The following is a 15,656-nucleotide window of genomic DNA, read 5'->3' on the forward strand; positions in this document are numbered from 1 at the left end:
GGATGGTGCGATACTTGTAGACGAGTCTGATGTGGGAAGTGGTCCGTTCGAATTGCTGCAGCAGCGCCGAACCCAGGTCGTCCTCGCTGCTGAGCCCGAGCCTTTGCCTCCGCCTCTGTATCAGTTGCGTTGAGTTTCGGGCTGGGACGCGAGGGGGCCTGTGATCCGATCGGGCCTGCTATGGCCTGAGTGTGATGGACCTGGTGCCCGGACCGCGGCGGGCAGCTGGTAGGATACGTGAGCAGGACGAACGTAACGGTCTTGGAGATTTGTTTAGAGAATGTGTTGTCAAACACAAGTGCGTAGTTCCCTCCCTCGCTGGCGCCCACATCGTACGTCCCCTGAGATATCTTGTCGGCCTCACATTTCCCAATCCACTCGATCGGTTTCAGCCCAACACCCTTGAGCTTCTCGGTGATTAAAAGCGAGGAATCCGTCTGTTTGGCGGGGCCGTTGTTCTCCTTTGAAAGATCGTTGACTTCACTTCCCGTAGTCTGCGAATATGTAGAGGCAGCACTGTTGACTGCAAGCCCCGAGGCGCCGGGGTGCTTGAAGATTCCAAAATTGAGGGACTTCTTATGTGGCTGGATGCTCCACGATATCGTATGTTCAGCGCTGACGTTTATCCAGCGGACGAGATACGACTGAGACAAGACAGGAACATAACAGACGTTAGCCGCTATGGATACATCGACGGAGGGGACTTTGTGAATCATCCAGGACTCCCCTGCTGCAAAGGGGATGCGGCCCTATTTACCTTGCTGTGTATCTCCAATTCCTCCATGCCCGCCATCTTCGCACAAAAGCAGCTAGCTAGTATGTGATGGGCGACGTAGACTTGAGATCTCCGATTTTCGTTCTTATTCTCGGGTCAGGCAAGGTCGACAAGCCCGCAGTAGATTATCCGGCCATCCCGGTCGTTGAAATGGACAGGTAAGCAGTTCGTGTTATATATAGTTGGACAGGGATGCGGGCAAGCTAAGCCAGGCTCCGGCGCCCGCGTCTCGAGTGCTGTGGTAGCCTTGCTGTATACAGGGACTGGCGTCGGAGGATGCGTCGTATTTGATATATATCGAGTTGTCTGTTTTGTATCTTTCGTTTGCCTTTTCGCTTTGCGTTGTTGCTTTCGATGTTTTGATGTAGCTTTTAAGTGATCGGCGTCATCTATTTCCTTTTTGGGATTCGATCATCATGCACAGACCACTTGACTTTAAAGTGGGTCTCAGGCTTACTAATAAACCTAAAAGTTACCTCCATTCCATCACGTGATGGAGTGATTGGCCGAGAAGCAGAAACAGCAGATCAAAATACATAGGAGGACATTTTTGTATTATTTATTTATTCAGTGGAAAGCAGAAGAAAGACGGCATAAAGAGATGTGTAAAAGACCCAGCCAGGTTCCTCTCCGTCGCTATAACTCCGAGCGCGCATGTAAAAGACAAGATACACGGGTAGAAGAAGGAAAAAGATCATGGTGATACAGGTGTAAAAGATTTGGTAGCTAGCGTATGAAGGTCAGATCTCGATGTCGATGTCCAAGTCCAGGGCAGCGATGTTGTCCTCATCCGTAGGCCGGTGACGAATGACAGGGACGCCCTTGTAGACCTTTGGGGTGGCTGGCTTGGACGGAGTGACGCTGCGGGGTGTGGTTCCGTTGGCAGGCGTGTTGGTGGCATCGGTGTTGTTACTGGTGGTGGTCGGGGTGATGGCGCGGCTGCGATCAGCAATGACGGCCTCGGGCTTGACGGGGACGAGATGGCCATCCGTGGACTCGTAGTACGTCCTCGCTCTGGTCTTGACACGTGCAAAGCGGTCGGCGACGGCCTCTCCTCGGGCGACGGCGGCGGCGGCTAGTTTTGCTGCCTTACGCTCGGCCAGCTGGGCCTTGCGCACATTCTCGGTGTTGAGCTTCTGGTTGCGCATGTTTAGCTCAGCGAGACGTTCTTGTTGAGTCTTCTCGTTAGGGCGTGGCTTGACCAGTGTGGTGCCAAAAGCGAGCTTGGGCCCAGTCAGACGAGCGAGCTCAGCATCACACTCTGCGATGACGGCTTCATCCTTGTTAGCGATGGCCTCGTTGCGGCGACGCTCAAGCTGGATGCGGTTGTAGACGAGCTGTTTGTTGTCGTTTGTGCCCTGGCGACGAAGCTTCTCCTCGAGCTCCTCTTTAGTGAAGTCGTGCGCCAGCAAACGGTTGATGTCTGCTACTTTCTTGTCGACAGCGGACTTTGTGGGCATCTTGAGGCCATCCACTGCCATGGTTTTCCGATAGCGGTTAAATTCAGCCTAATAATGTCAGTTTACCCTCGATAGGACCCTTTTTCTCTTTAATATATAACCTACCTCAGTGAAGGGGGATTCGGAACAGGCGATAAAGGGGAACTCCTTTTCAGCTTTGCCATGAGCCAGAAGACAGTACTGAGTAGTGACAAAATTGCGTCCATTTGGCCCCTCGATAGCATACGGACGTCCTTCGGTGAATCCTAAGCAATATTAGCAAAGTGTCATGTGCAGAGAAACTAGAAAGGCATATATGGACATACTCTTGATCAGCCCAATTCTGTACTCTGGTTTTCCAGTTGACGGGTTTGGTCCCAAGCTGACTCTGGTGTAGCAGTTGCTGATAGCCTGATCGAAGCCAGGATAGAAACAGACCTGGGCAAAGTTGCTGCGTGCAATTCTGGCACGCTGTAACTCCCGCAGTTCAGCTGGGGGATCGTAACGCGGGGGTGTTACACTCCGGCGCTGGGGTTTATCGTCCCACTCGACCTCACTTTCACCGCTGGCGTCTCGATCATCTGCCTCTCGAGCTGGAGAGCTGCTGGCGTTGTTATTCTTTCGTGAAGAAGCATCACGCCGACGCTGCTCATCTCGCTTTCCCTTTTGCTCTCTCTGACGCTTGTATGCTTCGATTGCATCTGAGGGCTCACCCACTTTGCGTCCACCGAGAACCGTCTTCTTGCGTGAGCTCTTGCGCTGGCTGTCTTCCAAATCGGCTGAGCCGGCCTTGCGCTTCTTCTTAGCCGCGGCACGGGCTTCCTCTCGCTCTCTGTTGGCTAGCAAACGGCGGAGGGCAATATCCTGGTTATGACGGTCGACCTGCTGAGCTCGTTCTGATAGCAGCTCCTCTCGCTGGATTTCAGGAAGAGCCATGATTTCACTCTTGTCTTTGGCGGAGTAGAATAGCTTCTCGTAAGGAAAGATGGGGCCCTGGTTCTCTTCGGGAGGAGGAGAGGTATCTGACTCTGATTCGGACATGGAGGCTGATCGAAGGGAGCGTCGAGAGTGAACACTAGAAGAGGATCTATATACTCGTTAGCTGTCAGTCTAGAATCTTTTTTGTTTCATTGTAGGTAGCTGAGCTGAGGGGTATCGTTGGTAAGAATACAGCTTGAGGCTGACAGTAGAGATGCCTGCACAATATCGATTGACTTGCAACGACGGTGAAAAAGGAGTGACTTACAGCTCGCCCTCTTCCTCTTCGTCATCGTATGCTCTGGCTCTCTTGCGCTGGCGCTTGACCGGCCGGGCTACCCCCTTGCGACCCATGTTGTCCGCGTCGTCGTCTTGGTCGTTGGAGGATGAGCTGCCTGGAGAGGCCTGACGCTCTTTATCTTTGTCCCCCTGCTGCGATATAGCGGGAGATTCCTCGTCAGAAGAATCATCGCCTCCCGCCAGGGCAAGCAGCTCAGCGTCCAGGTCAGCCATGGCGAAGGCGCGAGTGTTCCTCTTTCTTCTCCCTGTCTTGTGTTCCTTTGTGACCGCGAGGCAGCCGAACGAGGCAGAGGACACGAGAAGTCTTTGGCTAGGCGAGTGATATCCGGGCGTGTGTTGCTGCTGCTGCTGCTGCCGCTGTGTTGCTGAGGACGCCGGTCAAAGGGCGGTCGTGGAGGTGTTGCTAGCTGGAGACGCCCGCTGGATATCACAGAGCGGCCTCGTTCTCCGGTCCTTTTCCCGCACGTGTCTCTGGCGTCTCCCTAACTAGTCGACTTCTGCCTGCTGATGGCGATGACTGCTGCTGATGCCTCTTCGCTCGCTCGTTCGTTTCGCCTTTTTCTTCTTCTCGTCTTTCTTTTCGCCACGAAAAAGTTGAAGTTGAAAGATTGGATCACGTGATGGGCCTAGTTTTGACGTCGAGGAAAGCAAAAGCCGGAGAGAAAAAGCGACAAACAAGCGGGAAGACGAGAAGACGAGGCAGAAGAGAAGACAGAATAAAGACACTGGAGAGGAAGAGAGAGTGTAAGGCAGCGGACTGGAGGAGAAATGGCTGGGCTGGTGTCCCGAGTGCGGCCGGCGTGCCGGAGGTGTCTGTCAACCGCGCAGCCAGCATACAAGATACAAGCTCGGTACAGCAGCTCTACACGGGATATCAACGACAGCAGCAGCAGCAGCAGCAAGAACAAAGACAATGGCGGCAAGAAGATGATGGAACTGAGTGAATCGCAAAAGGCGTACCTGAGCAGTGCCCTCCGAGTCAACCACGCGGGCGAGCTGGCCGCAACCCTCATCTACGCGGCCCAGAGCCCCCCCGTCCTGCGTTCACACCCTCACCTCCGCCCGCTGATGAAACACATGTACGACCAGGAAGCAGGCCATTTCTCTGTCTTCACCGAGATGCTGGCATCCCACCGCGTGCGCCCAACGGCCATGTACCCCGCCTGGCAGGCCGCAGCCACGTTTCTCGGGTGGTCGACAGGCGTGATGGGCCGGGAGGCGGCCATGGCATGCACCGAAGCCGTAGAGACAGAGATCGGAACGCACTACAACGACCAGATACGGGTTCTGGCAGGCTGGATGGAGGACGCTGAGGCCCGCGGGGAGGTGGTCCCGGACGAGCTGAAGCAGCTGGTGCAGACGTTGAAGCGGATCAGGGACGAGGAGCTGGAGCACCTGGATCATGCGGTCGAGAACGATGCAAAGGAAGCCAAACCATACGAACCGCTTATAGGGGTCATCAGGCTGGGCTGTCGAGCTGCCATTCAGATCTCGCAGCGAGTATAAGTATCTAAGATGTAAAAGACTATGGTTGTAAGATATGAATAATCTTCTAATTGGCGGCATCAACTGCATGCTTCTTCTCCAGATAGTCTATAAACCCGTTGGACAGCCGGGTGACCATGTCATAGACACGGTCGAAGCCGTCTCTGCCTCCGTAGTAAGGGTCCGGCACCTCCTCGCTCTCCCCTCTGCCGCCGTCCGCCAGCCTGTCAGCGTCAAAGTCTCCAAACATCCTCACCTCGGCGAGCTTCTCCCCCTTGACTCTGCTGCGGGAGTACATCAGCGAGTCGTAGTTCTCCTGGTCCATGGCGATGAGGTAGTCGAACTCGGTGAAGTCGGACGTCTTGACTCGGCGGGCTGCATGTGTGAAGTCTGTGATGCCGTGTTTCTTCAGCGTCGACATCGTCCGCGGGTCCGGAGGGTCGTGAAGATGCGCTGCACATGTCCCCGCAGAGTCCAGCTTCGAGAAGCTCACCGTCTTGCCGTCCCGGCTGCTGACGATGTGTCTGAAGACGGCTTCGGCCATGGGTGAACGGCCTGTCCTGTCAGTCAACCGTCCATCATCGACCTTGTCATCGTTATCCCGCTAATCTGCCACATACAGATGTTCCCCAGGCAGACGAACAGCACCGAAACGTCTGTCATCTTGCTTGTCACACTCTGGCTGTCTCTGTCGATGCGTCGCCTGTTGCTCGCTGTCGCTGTCTCTGCGTCGAGGCAACCGCCTGTCAACGAACCATCAGCAAGCCGCCTGCGGCCATCTCCCCCCAGAGTCACTCACCGGCTGCCTGCTCGCTATCTGCTTATCCTCGTACCAAACCCAAGACGACGACCCGGTGTCTGGTGTGTATAATTAGATCCTGCGCCACAAGCTGCGCGTTGCTTGGTCGACCAACAAACTTGGCGCAGCCGGAAGGCTTTGCGCTGGTAGAAAACGCAGTTATTTAGTGACAAGACGCCGAAAGCAGCGCAGACGCAGACGCAGACGCAGACGCAGAACAGCCACTGCGACCGCGAGATAGACGAAGAGCAAGCCTCGCGCTCGCTTCCTATCGTTTTCTAGTCCCTCGTTAAATAGACCTTCTCTTCGCCTCTGAGCTCTTTGCTTTGCCTTGCTATCCAGCTGTCCATCTGCACCTCCGGCAAACATGGCCTACAACCGGCTTCACGGTGAGCTCCCCCCCATCCCTGAACAAAGTCGTCGCAAGCTGTTTCGCGCAGCTTGGGGCTTCGTATTTAACGGCTGCGATCTTCGTCTGTCGTTCTTCGTCTTCTTCGTCTTCTCTGACCTGATTTCCAGAGCCCGAGCAGGAGCCGCTGTCGCCCTCGATGAATCCTCACCAGCCCGCGTCGCCGTCGAGGCGTTACCAGGGCGGATACCAGCTCGAAGACAACCCCTTTCATCAGCCGGTGCAGCAGCCCATGACGCATCTAGAGATGCCCTCGGCGGATAGACTGCAGTACCAGCCTACTGTGAGTTTTTTTTTTCGTTTGCCCTGTTATCATGGTTTGGTTCGCGATATTGATATTGCTGCTGTAGTATTCCGTCGAAAACATACAAAACTCCTACGGCCACAACGAAGCCTATGAAGAGCAGCATCCATATAGACCATCTCCCAGGCCGATTGCAGGTACGGGTCCTCTGGCACTGTCTCCGGAGGCCCATCATGATGCCTACTATACACAGCCGTACGAGCCCGCAGCCACTCCCCCAGACGACTACGACCGGCCGCATCAGGGCTATCCTCCCAGACAGTACGACGACCATGTGCCTATACTGCACCATGAACCCTCATACACACCGAGCAACTACGATCTCTCGCATACCCCTCACCCGGTGGACACAGATGGCTACACAGACGACCCTAACATGGCCCTGAACGTGGCTCCCACGCCCAGTCCGGCGCCCATCAGACGGTGGAAGACTGTTCGAGAAGTCCAGCTTTTCAACGGCAATCTTGTTCTCGACTGTCCCATTCCACCAAAGCTTCTGAGCCAGATAAACCATGCCGAACCCCCGGAGAGAGACGAGTTCACTCATATGCGCTACTCGGCTGCAACCTGTGACCCGGCAGACTTCTACCAGGAACGGTTCACACTGCGGCAGCGGCTGTTTGCCAAACCACGACACACCGAATTGTTCATTGTTGTCACTATGTACAATGAAGACGAGTTCCTCTTCGCCCGAACTATGGCCGGTGTCTTCAAGAACATCGAGTACATGTGCTCGCGCACCAGCAGCAAGACATGGGGTAAAGAAGCCTGGAAGAAGATTGTCGTTTGTATTGTCTCAGACGGTCGTGCAAAGATAAACCCACGTACAAGAGCTGTCCTTGCCGGTCTAGGTGTTTACCAAGATGGCATTGCTAAGCAGCAGGTTAACGGTAAAGACGTCACTGCTCACATCTACGAATATACCACCCAGATAGGCATGGAGGTCAAGGGCACCCAGGTTATCCTCAAGCCGCGGCCAGGAATGCCAGTCCAGCTTCTCTTCTGTCTTAAAGAGAAGAATCAGAAAAAGATCAACTCTCACAGATGGTTCTTCCAAGCCTTTGGCCGTGTCCTCGACCCCAATATCTGTGTTCTCCTCGATGCTGGAACAAAACCAGGCGGGCGAAGTATATACCAGCTCTGGCGTGCTTTTGACCTCGAACCCATGTGCGGCGGTGCCTGCGGTGAAATCAAGGTCATGTTATCACACGGCAAGAAACTGTTCAACCCGCTCGTTGCTGGCCAAAACTTCGAGTACAAGATGTCCAATATTCTCGATAAGCCACTCGAGTCTGCCTTTGGTTTTATTTCCGTCCTTCCCGGTGCCTTCTCTGCGTACCGGTATGTTGCGTTACAGAATGACAAGAACGGTCAGGGACCACTGGAGAAATACTTTGCCGGTGAGAAGATGCATGGCGCCAATGCAGGCGTCTTCACTGCAAACATGTACCTCGCCGAAGACCGAATATTATGTTTCGAGCTCGTCACCAAGCGTAACTGCCAGTGGATCCTGCAGTACGTCAAGAGTGCCACTGGTGAGACTGATGTGCCGGATCGTATGCCCGAGTTCATTCTGCAACGAAGACGTTGGCTTAACGGCAGTTTCTTTGCTGCTGTGTATGCCATCCTGCACTTCTACCAGGTCGGCAGGAGTAATCACTCTTTCACCCGCAAACTCATGCTCATCATTGAGTTCATATACCAAACCATCAACCTTTTGTTCGCTTGGTTCGCAATCGTATGTGTTCCCTTCTAATTGACCTAATCGATCATCTTCTAACTGGTTATTTTAGGGCAATTTCTTCCTGGTCTTCCGCATCCTTACTGCTTCTCTAGGTACCGCCGACCTCCTCGGTAAAGCAGGCAGTATCCTTGGTGTTGTCTTCGAATGGCTCTATCTCGCTACGCTTGTGACATGCTTCGTCCTTGCGCTGGGTAATAGACCGCAGGGATCAAACAAGTTCTACATGACCATGGTCGGTTTCTGGTGCATGATCATGATATACCTCACCTTTGCAGCCATTTTCGTCACCGTCAAGTCAATACAGAACGAGGCTCGTGAAGGGAAATTCACCTTTGCTACCCTGTTCCAGAACCTACAGTTCTTCTCCATCTTCGTCTCTTTGCTGACTACCTATGTCTTTTGGTTCTTGGCCTCCATCCTCTTCTTCGATCCATGGCACATGTTCACTTGCGTAAGTCTCTTGCCCCCACCTTTACTGCAGATTGGAAACTCGACTAATAGAAATTAGTTTCTACAATATCTCCTCCTCACGCCGACATATATCAATGTCCTCAACATCTACGCCTTCTGTAACACCCATGACATTACATGGGGAACCAAAGGAGACGATAAACCTGAAAAACTGCCTTCAGCCCATCTTAAACCAGGTGGCAAAGTCGATGTTGAAATCCCGCAGGATGACGGAGATCTTAACGCCCAGTATGAAGCTGAGCTCGCGAAGTTCGCCAGCAAGCCGCCCAAGGAGAAGCGTGTTGTCTCTGAGTCCGAGAAGCAAGAGGACTACTACAAGGGTTTCAGAAGTGCCGTCGTCCTCGCTTGGATCTTCTGTAACTTTGCCCTTGGAGCCGTGGTTTTGAGTGCTGCCGGCCTGGAGAGAGTCGACTCAAATAGCCAAAGTAACTCTCAGAAGAGGAGCATTATCTACATGGCCGTTGTATTATGGAGTGTTGCAGGCCTGTCCCTGTTCAGATTCGTCGGTGCAATGTGGTTTTTGGTCGTTAGAATGGTATGTCCCCTTTTTACCTGGTATCAGTTTCAATACTAACTACTTCTATAGTTCCGCGGAGTATAGACATAGACTATCTCCTTTTTACTTGACTTCTATTCCTCTTTGTATATTTTCCTCCACTTCCCACCGATGTATGCCAGGTGGTATGTTAACGGCTTGATGTACTCGTCTATACCCACGCCTGATGATATACGTAAGAAACGTAATTCTGCATTTTCCCTGTTCCGTTTCCTATCTTCTGTCTCATCATTTTATGCCCCTTGTTTTGCGGGAACGCATGTATATAAGTGCATGTATGTATGGATATGGATATGGATGGGGGGGGGGGGCTCGAAGGGTTCTGCTTGTTTTTGTCGCTTTTTCCCGGGGTTACATGGAGTCCGACTTGACGACTTCATTAACGTATAGGTATGATAGACCTATGAATACAGTACAATATTCTTCTCTCAGTGTGTTATGGGTAGTGTTCCGATCGTTGAAAAGTATTACAGCTACAGCAGACACCGGGGTAAGAGCGCCTGTGATTCAGGGGAAGCTCTTATACACACACGCGACCAAAACATTTCACACAAACACAATACATTCATCAAACAACTAGTGAGTTGGATAACTCAGCTTAATTAAAGAATGGCGTCGTTTTATCGCTATCTATTCTTCTTATGGCTGATGAGTACTGCTTCTACGGTGTTCGCTGGTGGTAAGACAATCAACCACCAAATGTGTATACATGCTGACCACATAAACGTAGAAGAAAACGCAGGCCATCTAACTCCCCTTACACAGATCAAAAAATACGTCGCCCTGGGAGATTCATATGCGGCTGGAGTAGGTGCAGGCCCTGAAGTAAGCAGTGAATGCTGGCAGTTCGCCGACAGCTATCCAGGCTTGTTGAACCGTAGCAGCTTGCTTCCAGAGGCCCATGATTTCCAGTTCCTAGCATGCTCAGGAGTCAGAATGCTAGGTTTAGACACATACACGAACCGTGCTGAAAGAAAGCTGCACAGATCAGTGGCCGAATATATTGAGAAAGTCGAGAATGCAAGCGTTGCAACTTTGTCTATTGGCGGAAACGATGTGGGTTTCTTTAACCTCCTCAATGCCTGTGTCTATAACTTCTACGGCCCTTTGTCGGGTTCGTGTGAGGAAAGATTAGAATTTGCCAGCGCAGTTATAGCCAGCAGTCAGTTTGCCGACGGATACAATGCAATGCTAGACTTACTGGTGGAAAGGGGCGACTCCCCGTCTTTTAGGATCCTTGCAACGGGATATAGCGCCTTTTTCGACGATGCCTTGACTGAAGATTGCAACGAATACACCTTGAGCTACTGGCCCGGCTGGTGGCACCAGTATCTCTCGGTCGAGCTAAGGAAGAGAATCAACGATATTTCCGATCAGCTGAATGACAGGATTGGTCAGATCATCAGGGCTCGATCGGATGACAGAGTGATATGGGTCAACTGGGCGCCGCGATTTGTCAAACATCGTTTCTGCCAGCCGGGAAAGCCACCTGTCAATGGGGAAGATACCTGGTTTTTCGACGTCGATTTTCGAAGTTTTGTCCCGGACGACGAAGTTGATATTGAGACCTGCGAGCATGAGTCAAGTCTCTCCGGTGACTGGGGGGAGAGAGCATTGTGCGGAATGGCAATTGTCAAAGCAAGGTTTCCTGAGGCAACGATGCGTGGCTTCAACGACAGTCTAGATGTCAATGGTGGTCGTCAACCCTTTGCGCCGAGCACTGCAAGACTGTTTCACCCCACGTTACGCGGGCACCAGGCGATTTTGGAAGAGATACGTCGTGTTTGGCCGTATTATTAGGAGCAGCTGCAGGTATTACTCAAAGATTTTGTCGGTGGTGTGGTTAGCCGTGCGTTTGAAGAAGTGAAATCTGGTATATTCTTAAAGGATCATGACTAGACCAGTCTGGGTCTTATCTATAACGAAGGATTGCGGTTGTCTATTCATACTCGTTTGTACAGGCACAGGAGGGGCCAGCCATCCTACCTAGCCATTCTTCATACTTTCAACAAGACGATAAGGGAATGTAAGACGCTTGAGATACTTTATAAACGCCTCGGGTGTGAAACTCTCAGAGAAGATAAAGGAGAGGTTGTATAAATCAGAGTTTGGATTGCACACATAGAGCAATTCCACCAAGGACCAAGATCATCCCTAACCAAGTTTCTACAATTTATCATTAGTTGCAATATTCAGGCATTCTATTGATGTTAATACTCACCTTTTGATATCACCTTGCCTTCAACGTACCACTCCCCGAGGACCGTAAATAAGAATGCAGTCGAATTTGTTATTGGGACTGTAAGACTGAACTCTATCGACCACAATGTTAGAAAGACGCTTTACAGATATACAACAGTTAAAGAATGAGCCAAATGTGAATACCATGCTTTCCAACCAGTAAGAAAAACCACACGCTCCCCGTCAAATTAATCAGTAAGGGAACCGAATATGCCGGAGTGCGCAGTAGATTCACTACCGTCCAGAATACAGAGAAAATTTTCTCCTTTATCCATGGAACTGAGAGGAATGATTGCTCGCCGTGTCTCGTATCAGACTGATTAACATTCTGTTTAGCTTCATTCCTCGCATTGAAATCGACTGCCGCGCGGCGGATAAAGGGTGTTGTAAATCCCCATGCTAAGCCGACTAGCAGAAAGCTAAGAAGGTAATTGAGCACGCCGGGCTGCTCCGCGGGTGGAGGGGTATCTGGGTCCATTTTCTGTTGTGCAACTTCAAGGATTCCGATGGTATACGGAGTACAAGAAGGGGTGTTCTGCTTCTCCGGAAATATGGGGGTTGTACCTTCCACGTGATTTAAAACCTACTCAAAGTTTAAGCTTATTAATAAAGTACAGGGGCTATCTAAAAATAGACTGCTACGCCAGTATTCTGTAGAACATACACATAATTTATATACTATGTTCCAAGTTGATACGGTGTATTGATTTTCGAGTGCCGAATTTCTACTCACTTTTTTTCTTCTACTGAGTAAGATGGACAAAATGACTGGGAATTCTTGATCAATCTCAAGTCAGTGCACAGCCACAATGACTTCTTGGCAAAGGAGAGATTAGTAACAAACATTCAATTTGCCGCTTAGTCATATCCGTAACCTTGTTTTCCCTCGGGTGGACTTAACCATCACATCTCGAACTCCTCAGGTTCAACAGCCATTACTGGAGGTAGCAGTTTCTGGGTCAGCTCCAGGATATTGGACGGCAAAACCGATGATTCTCAGTACCACAGTTCCTGCAGGCGGAATAACTGTATACTGTTCATTTTTTCTGTGTTTTCACTTGTACTAACACCTTACCGAGGTAATAACAAGCAAACGGCCCTCGCGAACTCTTATCATTCAAGCGTCCACGCAAGGTCCAGCCGCCCTGGATACGTTAGGCCCCGTGAATGACACGCGTCGCTGAAAACGACAAGACCGATATTGTATTTCTTCCAGTTATTCCAGACCTCTAGCTCTGCTTTGCCTTCAATACTGCGGACCGCACTTGGCCCTACCATTCAACTCGCCCAGACCTCGAGGAGAAATGTGGAGTAGGATGCGCATCCGGCACTTTACAAACCAGAACTGGCAGACGTTCCGGGAACGTCCGCTTGCAGAGATATCTGGAGCGGTCGGGGATCTCGGAACCTTTCTACCCATCCTGATCGCATTGACAATAAACAACTCAATCTCGCTACCGAGTACATTAGTATTTTCTGGAATATGGAATATCCTTACGGGCCTATTTTTTGGTATTCCGCTGCCCGTCCAGCCGATGAAGGCCATCGCAGCTGTGGCGATTGCGGGGAAATACACTGCTGGCCAGGTTGCTGCAGCTGGACTGTTTGTGGCTATCTGCATCTTACTCTTTAGTGTGACGGGAGCTTTGCGCTGGTTTTCTGGGGTAGTACCTATACCAGTTGTCAAGGGGATACAAGTTGGAGCCGGCTTATCGCTCGTTGTATCTGCCGGTGCTACGTTGAAGGGCTCAATGTCGTGGATTCAACCATCCTGGGCGGACAATTATATCTGGATGATTGCTGCCTTTGTTGGCCTGGTTATAACTAATGTCTACCGACGCATTCCCTATGGACTAAGTGTTTTTATTTTGGGGCTGGTGTTTGCCATTATACGGCTGGCTGTGTCGGAAGACGGTATCCTACCTGGTTTCCGTTTCTGGAGGCCGTGGCTTACTATACCGAGTCTACTGGATTGGAATACTGGTATCCTTGACGCTGGAGTTGGTCAGGTACCGCTTACAACACTAAACTCTGTCATTGCTGTGGTGCATCTTGCAGCAGACCTGCTACCAGATATTCAGACTCCAACGGTCACAGAAATTGGACTAAGCGTATCTGCCATGAACCTAATTGGCATCTGGTTTGGCTCCATGCCAGTATGTCATGGATCTGGTGGTCTTGCAGCCCAATATCGATTTGGAGCTCGATCCGGGGCCAGTATCATTTTTCTCGGGTTTGCTAAGGTAGTGATCGGTTTGCTGTTTGGCAACACCATTGTCGACCTACTGGCGAAATTCCCCGTCTCACTATTGAGTGTGATGGTGATTGCAGCAGGGCTTGAGCTAGCCAGTGTGGGCGAGTCGCTGAACACGTCTTCAGCCTGGGACCTGCGCTCGCAAGAAGACAGAGGAATTCTGACTGGACCTATCTCTGGAGCCTCCCTAGACACTGATGAACGGAAGAAGAGATGGACTGTGATGATTGTTACCGTCGGAGTGCTGGTCGCGTTTAAGAATGATGGCCTAGGCTTTGTAGCTGGTATGCTATGCCACTGGACATATGGGATCCCAGCTCTCGTCGACCGGCTGCGGTCTAGATTCTCCCGTGGCAGAATCAGACTGCCAACCGACAGCTGAACATGTAATCCAAGTGGGTATATCTCGAATTCAACCGCTACCCAACATCTGTGCCTATACGTCAGAAAGGCCTGGATATTGATATGAACACACAAAGTTGAAACATCCGCGAGGCTGAGCATTAAACGCGCGCTTTTCCCTTTCCAGCCAAAGATATCGCACTAGACCTGTTTAGGCCATTTATTGGAGATTTCGCCAAGACTTCCCCTATTCCAAGCGCCTTTTGATGCAACGAAGGAGTCGATGATTTGGTAGATTTTTATGGGTTTCTTTGGCTTTGGGCGGCTGATGATACCGATTTTGATGTTGGTGGGGCGCAAGCAGGGTATGTTCAGCTGGCGCTGCACCGAAGATCAGCCGTCGGGCCGCTGTATATAAATGGCTGGTCGAGACTCCCGGTTGCTGGATTTCTTCCAACAATCTACTACTATCTCTTCCACTGCCCATACTATTATACTGCAACTATCGCATTAATAGTATACCAGTCTCTGCTTGATCTTCACACCCTCATTATACCCAACTCTATACACATACCTCGCCATGGTCGACGGAGTTCACTTGAAAGTCGACTCGAGGAAGGACAAGAAGGCCCGGACATATAGGATTACCTGCGGCGATAACCCTATCCCTATGTACACGGCCGAGATAAATAAAAAGTCGAAGCCCCATGCCAAAGTGATCAAACACAGCGTGCCGTTTAACGGCCAGTCGCCGCCTCCGCCTCCCATGCAAATCCAGCCGCCGCCACCGTATGGCTTCCCACCACCGTCGCATTTTAACCAGCCATATAACCAGCCATATCCCCAACCATACGGTCAAACATATAATCTGCCATACAGTCAACCCTACAATCACCCTTATCATCCACCACCTCAGCCGCAGAACCAATCCTACTTTCAAAGTTTTAACAACTACCAACCTCCACCGAGTCAAATCGTCGGTACAATCACATTCCACGACCTTTCTTCCAAAGTAGACGTCTCAATTAATGGATTTGATACATCAATGAAACGCCCTGATCCCCTCGCCTCCGGGCGCAAATTTCATACTCGTAGCATGGGAAAGCTACAGTGGAAGGAAGATGGTTTATTCAGCAGCAAGCAGAAGCTAGTGGATGAGAAACGTAACGTGATTGCAAAGTACGACAAGGACAATGAAGAAATCATTGTGTTACTGCCACCAAGTCAAATTGACCAGCATCTCGATATGATTGTTGTCACTGGTATTGGAATTATTGAGGCTGAAAGGAAGGCGGACAGTGATGGAGATGCTGTTGAGGGCATCCTTGACGCTATCGGAGGTTGAAATGGCCGTTATTCTCTTCATTCTTTCACTATCCCTGCTGTTTTCGTATCTCGTTCATTTCGCATACATTTGAGGCGTTACTTTACTCTGTATCGGACTTACTCCGCCTAGTCATCAATTACATGTTTACTTTTTTCCACTTTTGGAATAGCGCCGGAGTCCCCCGCATTTATTGAGCCTCGGCCAGAAGTGATCAAATTGCATAAATGTCTCG

The 15,656-nt window shown here is 50.9% G+C and overlaps 8 protein-coding genes across 9 annotated transcripts in view; 4 read left to right on the forward strand and 4 right to left on the reverse strand.

Moving 5' to 3' along the window:
- The window catches only part of TERG_02558 (uncharacterized protein), a gene marked incomplete at both ends in the record, with an annotated part of 2,854 nt that extends 2,138 nt beyond the window's left edge, over window positions 1–716 (reverse strand). The window contains one exon of the mRNA XM_047747933.1: window positions 15–716. Coding sequence (XP_047603903.1) covers window positions 15–716 — 702 coding nt within the window. The remainder of the gene's footprint in view (window positions 1–14) is intronic.
- Window positions 717–958: 242 nt separating this feature from the next.
- On the reverse strand, window positions 959–3,705 carry TERG_02559 (uncharacterized protein; the record flags this gene model as incomplete). The annotated part of the gene is made up of 4 exons (XM_003237802.2): window positions 959–2,283; window positions 2,341–2,480; window positions 2,541–3,301; window positions 3,461–3,705. 4 exons carry the CDS (start codon window positions 3,703–3,705, stop codon window positions 1,516–1,518), a joined length of 1,914 nt encoding a protein of 637 aa, XP_003237850.1. The 3' UTR covers window positions 959–1,515.
- A 251-nt stretch (window positions 3,706–3,956) lies between these two features.
- On the reverse strand, window positions 3,957–5,852 carry TERG_02561 (uncharacterized protein). Its single transcript, XM_047747934.1, has 3 exons — window positions 5,777–5,852; window positions 5,598–5,720; window positions 3,957–5,532 (listed from the first exon to the last, which is right to left on the reverse strand). The coding sequence occupies exon 3, from the start codon at window positions 5,065–5,067 to the stop codon at window positions 4,537–4,539; it is 531 nt and encodes a 176-aa protein (XP_047603904.1). The 5' UTR covers window positions 5,068–5,532; window positions 5,598–5,720; window positions 5,777–5,852; the 3' UTR covers window positions 3,957–4,536.
- Window positions 5,853–6,475: 623 nt separating this feature from the next.
- TERG_02562 (chitin synthase C) lies at window positions 6,476–9,557 on the forward strand. 2 transcript variants are annotated; one of them, XM_003237805.2, is made up of 4 exons: window positions 6,476–8,227; window positions 8,283–8,684; window positions 8,742–9,239; window positions 9,291–9,557. In XM_003237805.2, the coding sequence occupies exons 1-4, from the start codon at window positions 6,866–6,868 to the stop codon at window positions 9,303–9,305; spliced, it is 2,277 nt and encodes a 758-aa protein (XP_003237853.2). In that variant the 5' UTR covers window positions 6,476–6,865; the 3' UTR covers window positions 9,306–9,557. The 2 variants fall into 2 exon arrangements, with proteins under 2 accessions (XP_003237853.2, XP_047605691.1); XM_047749438.1 differs by having other exon boundaries at window positions 8,283–9,239.
- A 312-nt stretch (window positions 9,558–9,869) lies between these two features.
- Window positions 9,870–11,060, forward strand: TERG_02563 (uncharacterized protein; the record flags this gene model as incomplete). The annotated part of the gene is made up of 2 exons (XM_003237806.1): window positions 9,870–9,939; window positions 9,991–11,060. The coding sequence occupies 2 exons, from the start codon at window positions 9,870–9,872 to the stop codon at window positions 11,058–11,060; spliced, it is 1,140 nt and encodes a 379-aa protein (XP_003237854.1).
- Window positions 11,061–11,361: 301 nt separating this feature from the next.
- On the reverse strand, window positions 11,362–11,979 carry TERG_02564 (uncharacterized protein; the record flags this gene model as incomplete). Its single annotated transcript, XM_003237807.1, has 3 exons — window positions 11,362–11,426; window positions 11,482–11,574; window positions 11,646–11,979. The coding sequence occupies 3 exons, from the start codon at window positions 11,977–11,979 to the stop codon at window positions 11,362–11,364; spliced, it is 492 nt and encodes a 163-aa protein (XP_003237855.1).
- Window positions 11,980–12,805: 826 nt separating this feature from the next.
- TERG_02565 (uncharacterized protein) lies at window positions 12,806–14,137 on the forward strand (the record flags this gene model as incomplete). The annotated part of the gene is made up of 1 exon (XM_003237808.1): window positions 12,806–14,137. The coding sequence occupies one exon, from the start codon at window positions 12,806–12,808 to the stop codon at window positions 14,135–14,137; it is 1,332 nt and encodes a 443-aa protein (XP_003237856.1).
- A 540-nt stretch (window positions 14,138–14,677) lies between these two features.
- On the forward strand, window positions 14,678–15,442 carry TERG_02566 (uncharacterized protein; the record flags this gene model as incomplete). Its single annotated transcript, XM_003237809.1, has 1 exon — window positions 14,678–15,442. One exon carries the CDS (start codon window positions 14,678–14,680, stop codon window positions 15,440–15,442), a length of 765 nt encoding a protein of 254 aa, XP_003237857.1.
- Between the last annotated feature and the right edge of the window lie 214 nt (window positions 15,443–15,656).

Source organism: Trichophyton rubrum (genome assembly GCF_000151425.1).
Source record: "Trichophyton rubrum CBS 118892 genomic scaffold supercont2.2, whole genome shotgun sequence".
NCBI classification, from domain to species: Eukaryota; Fungi; Ascomycota; class Eurotiomycetes; order Onygenales; family Arthrodermataceae; genus Trichophyton; species Trichophyton rubrum.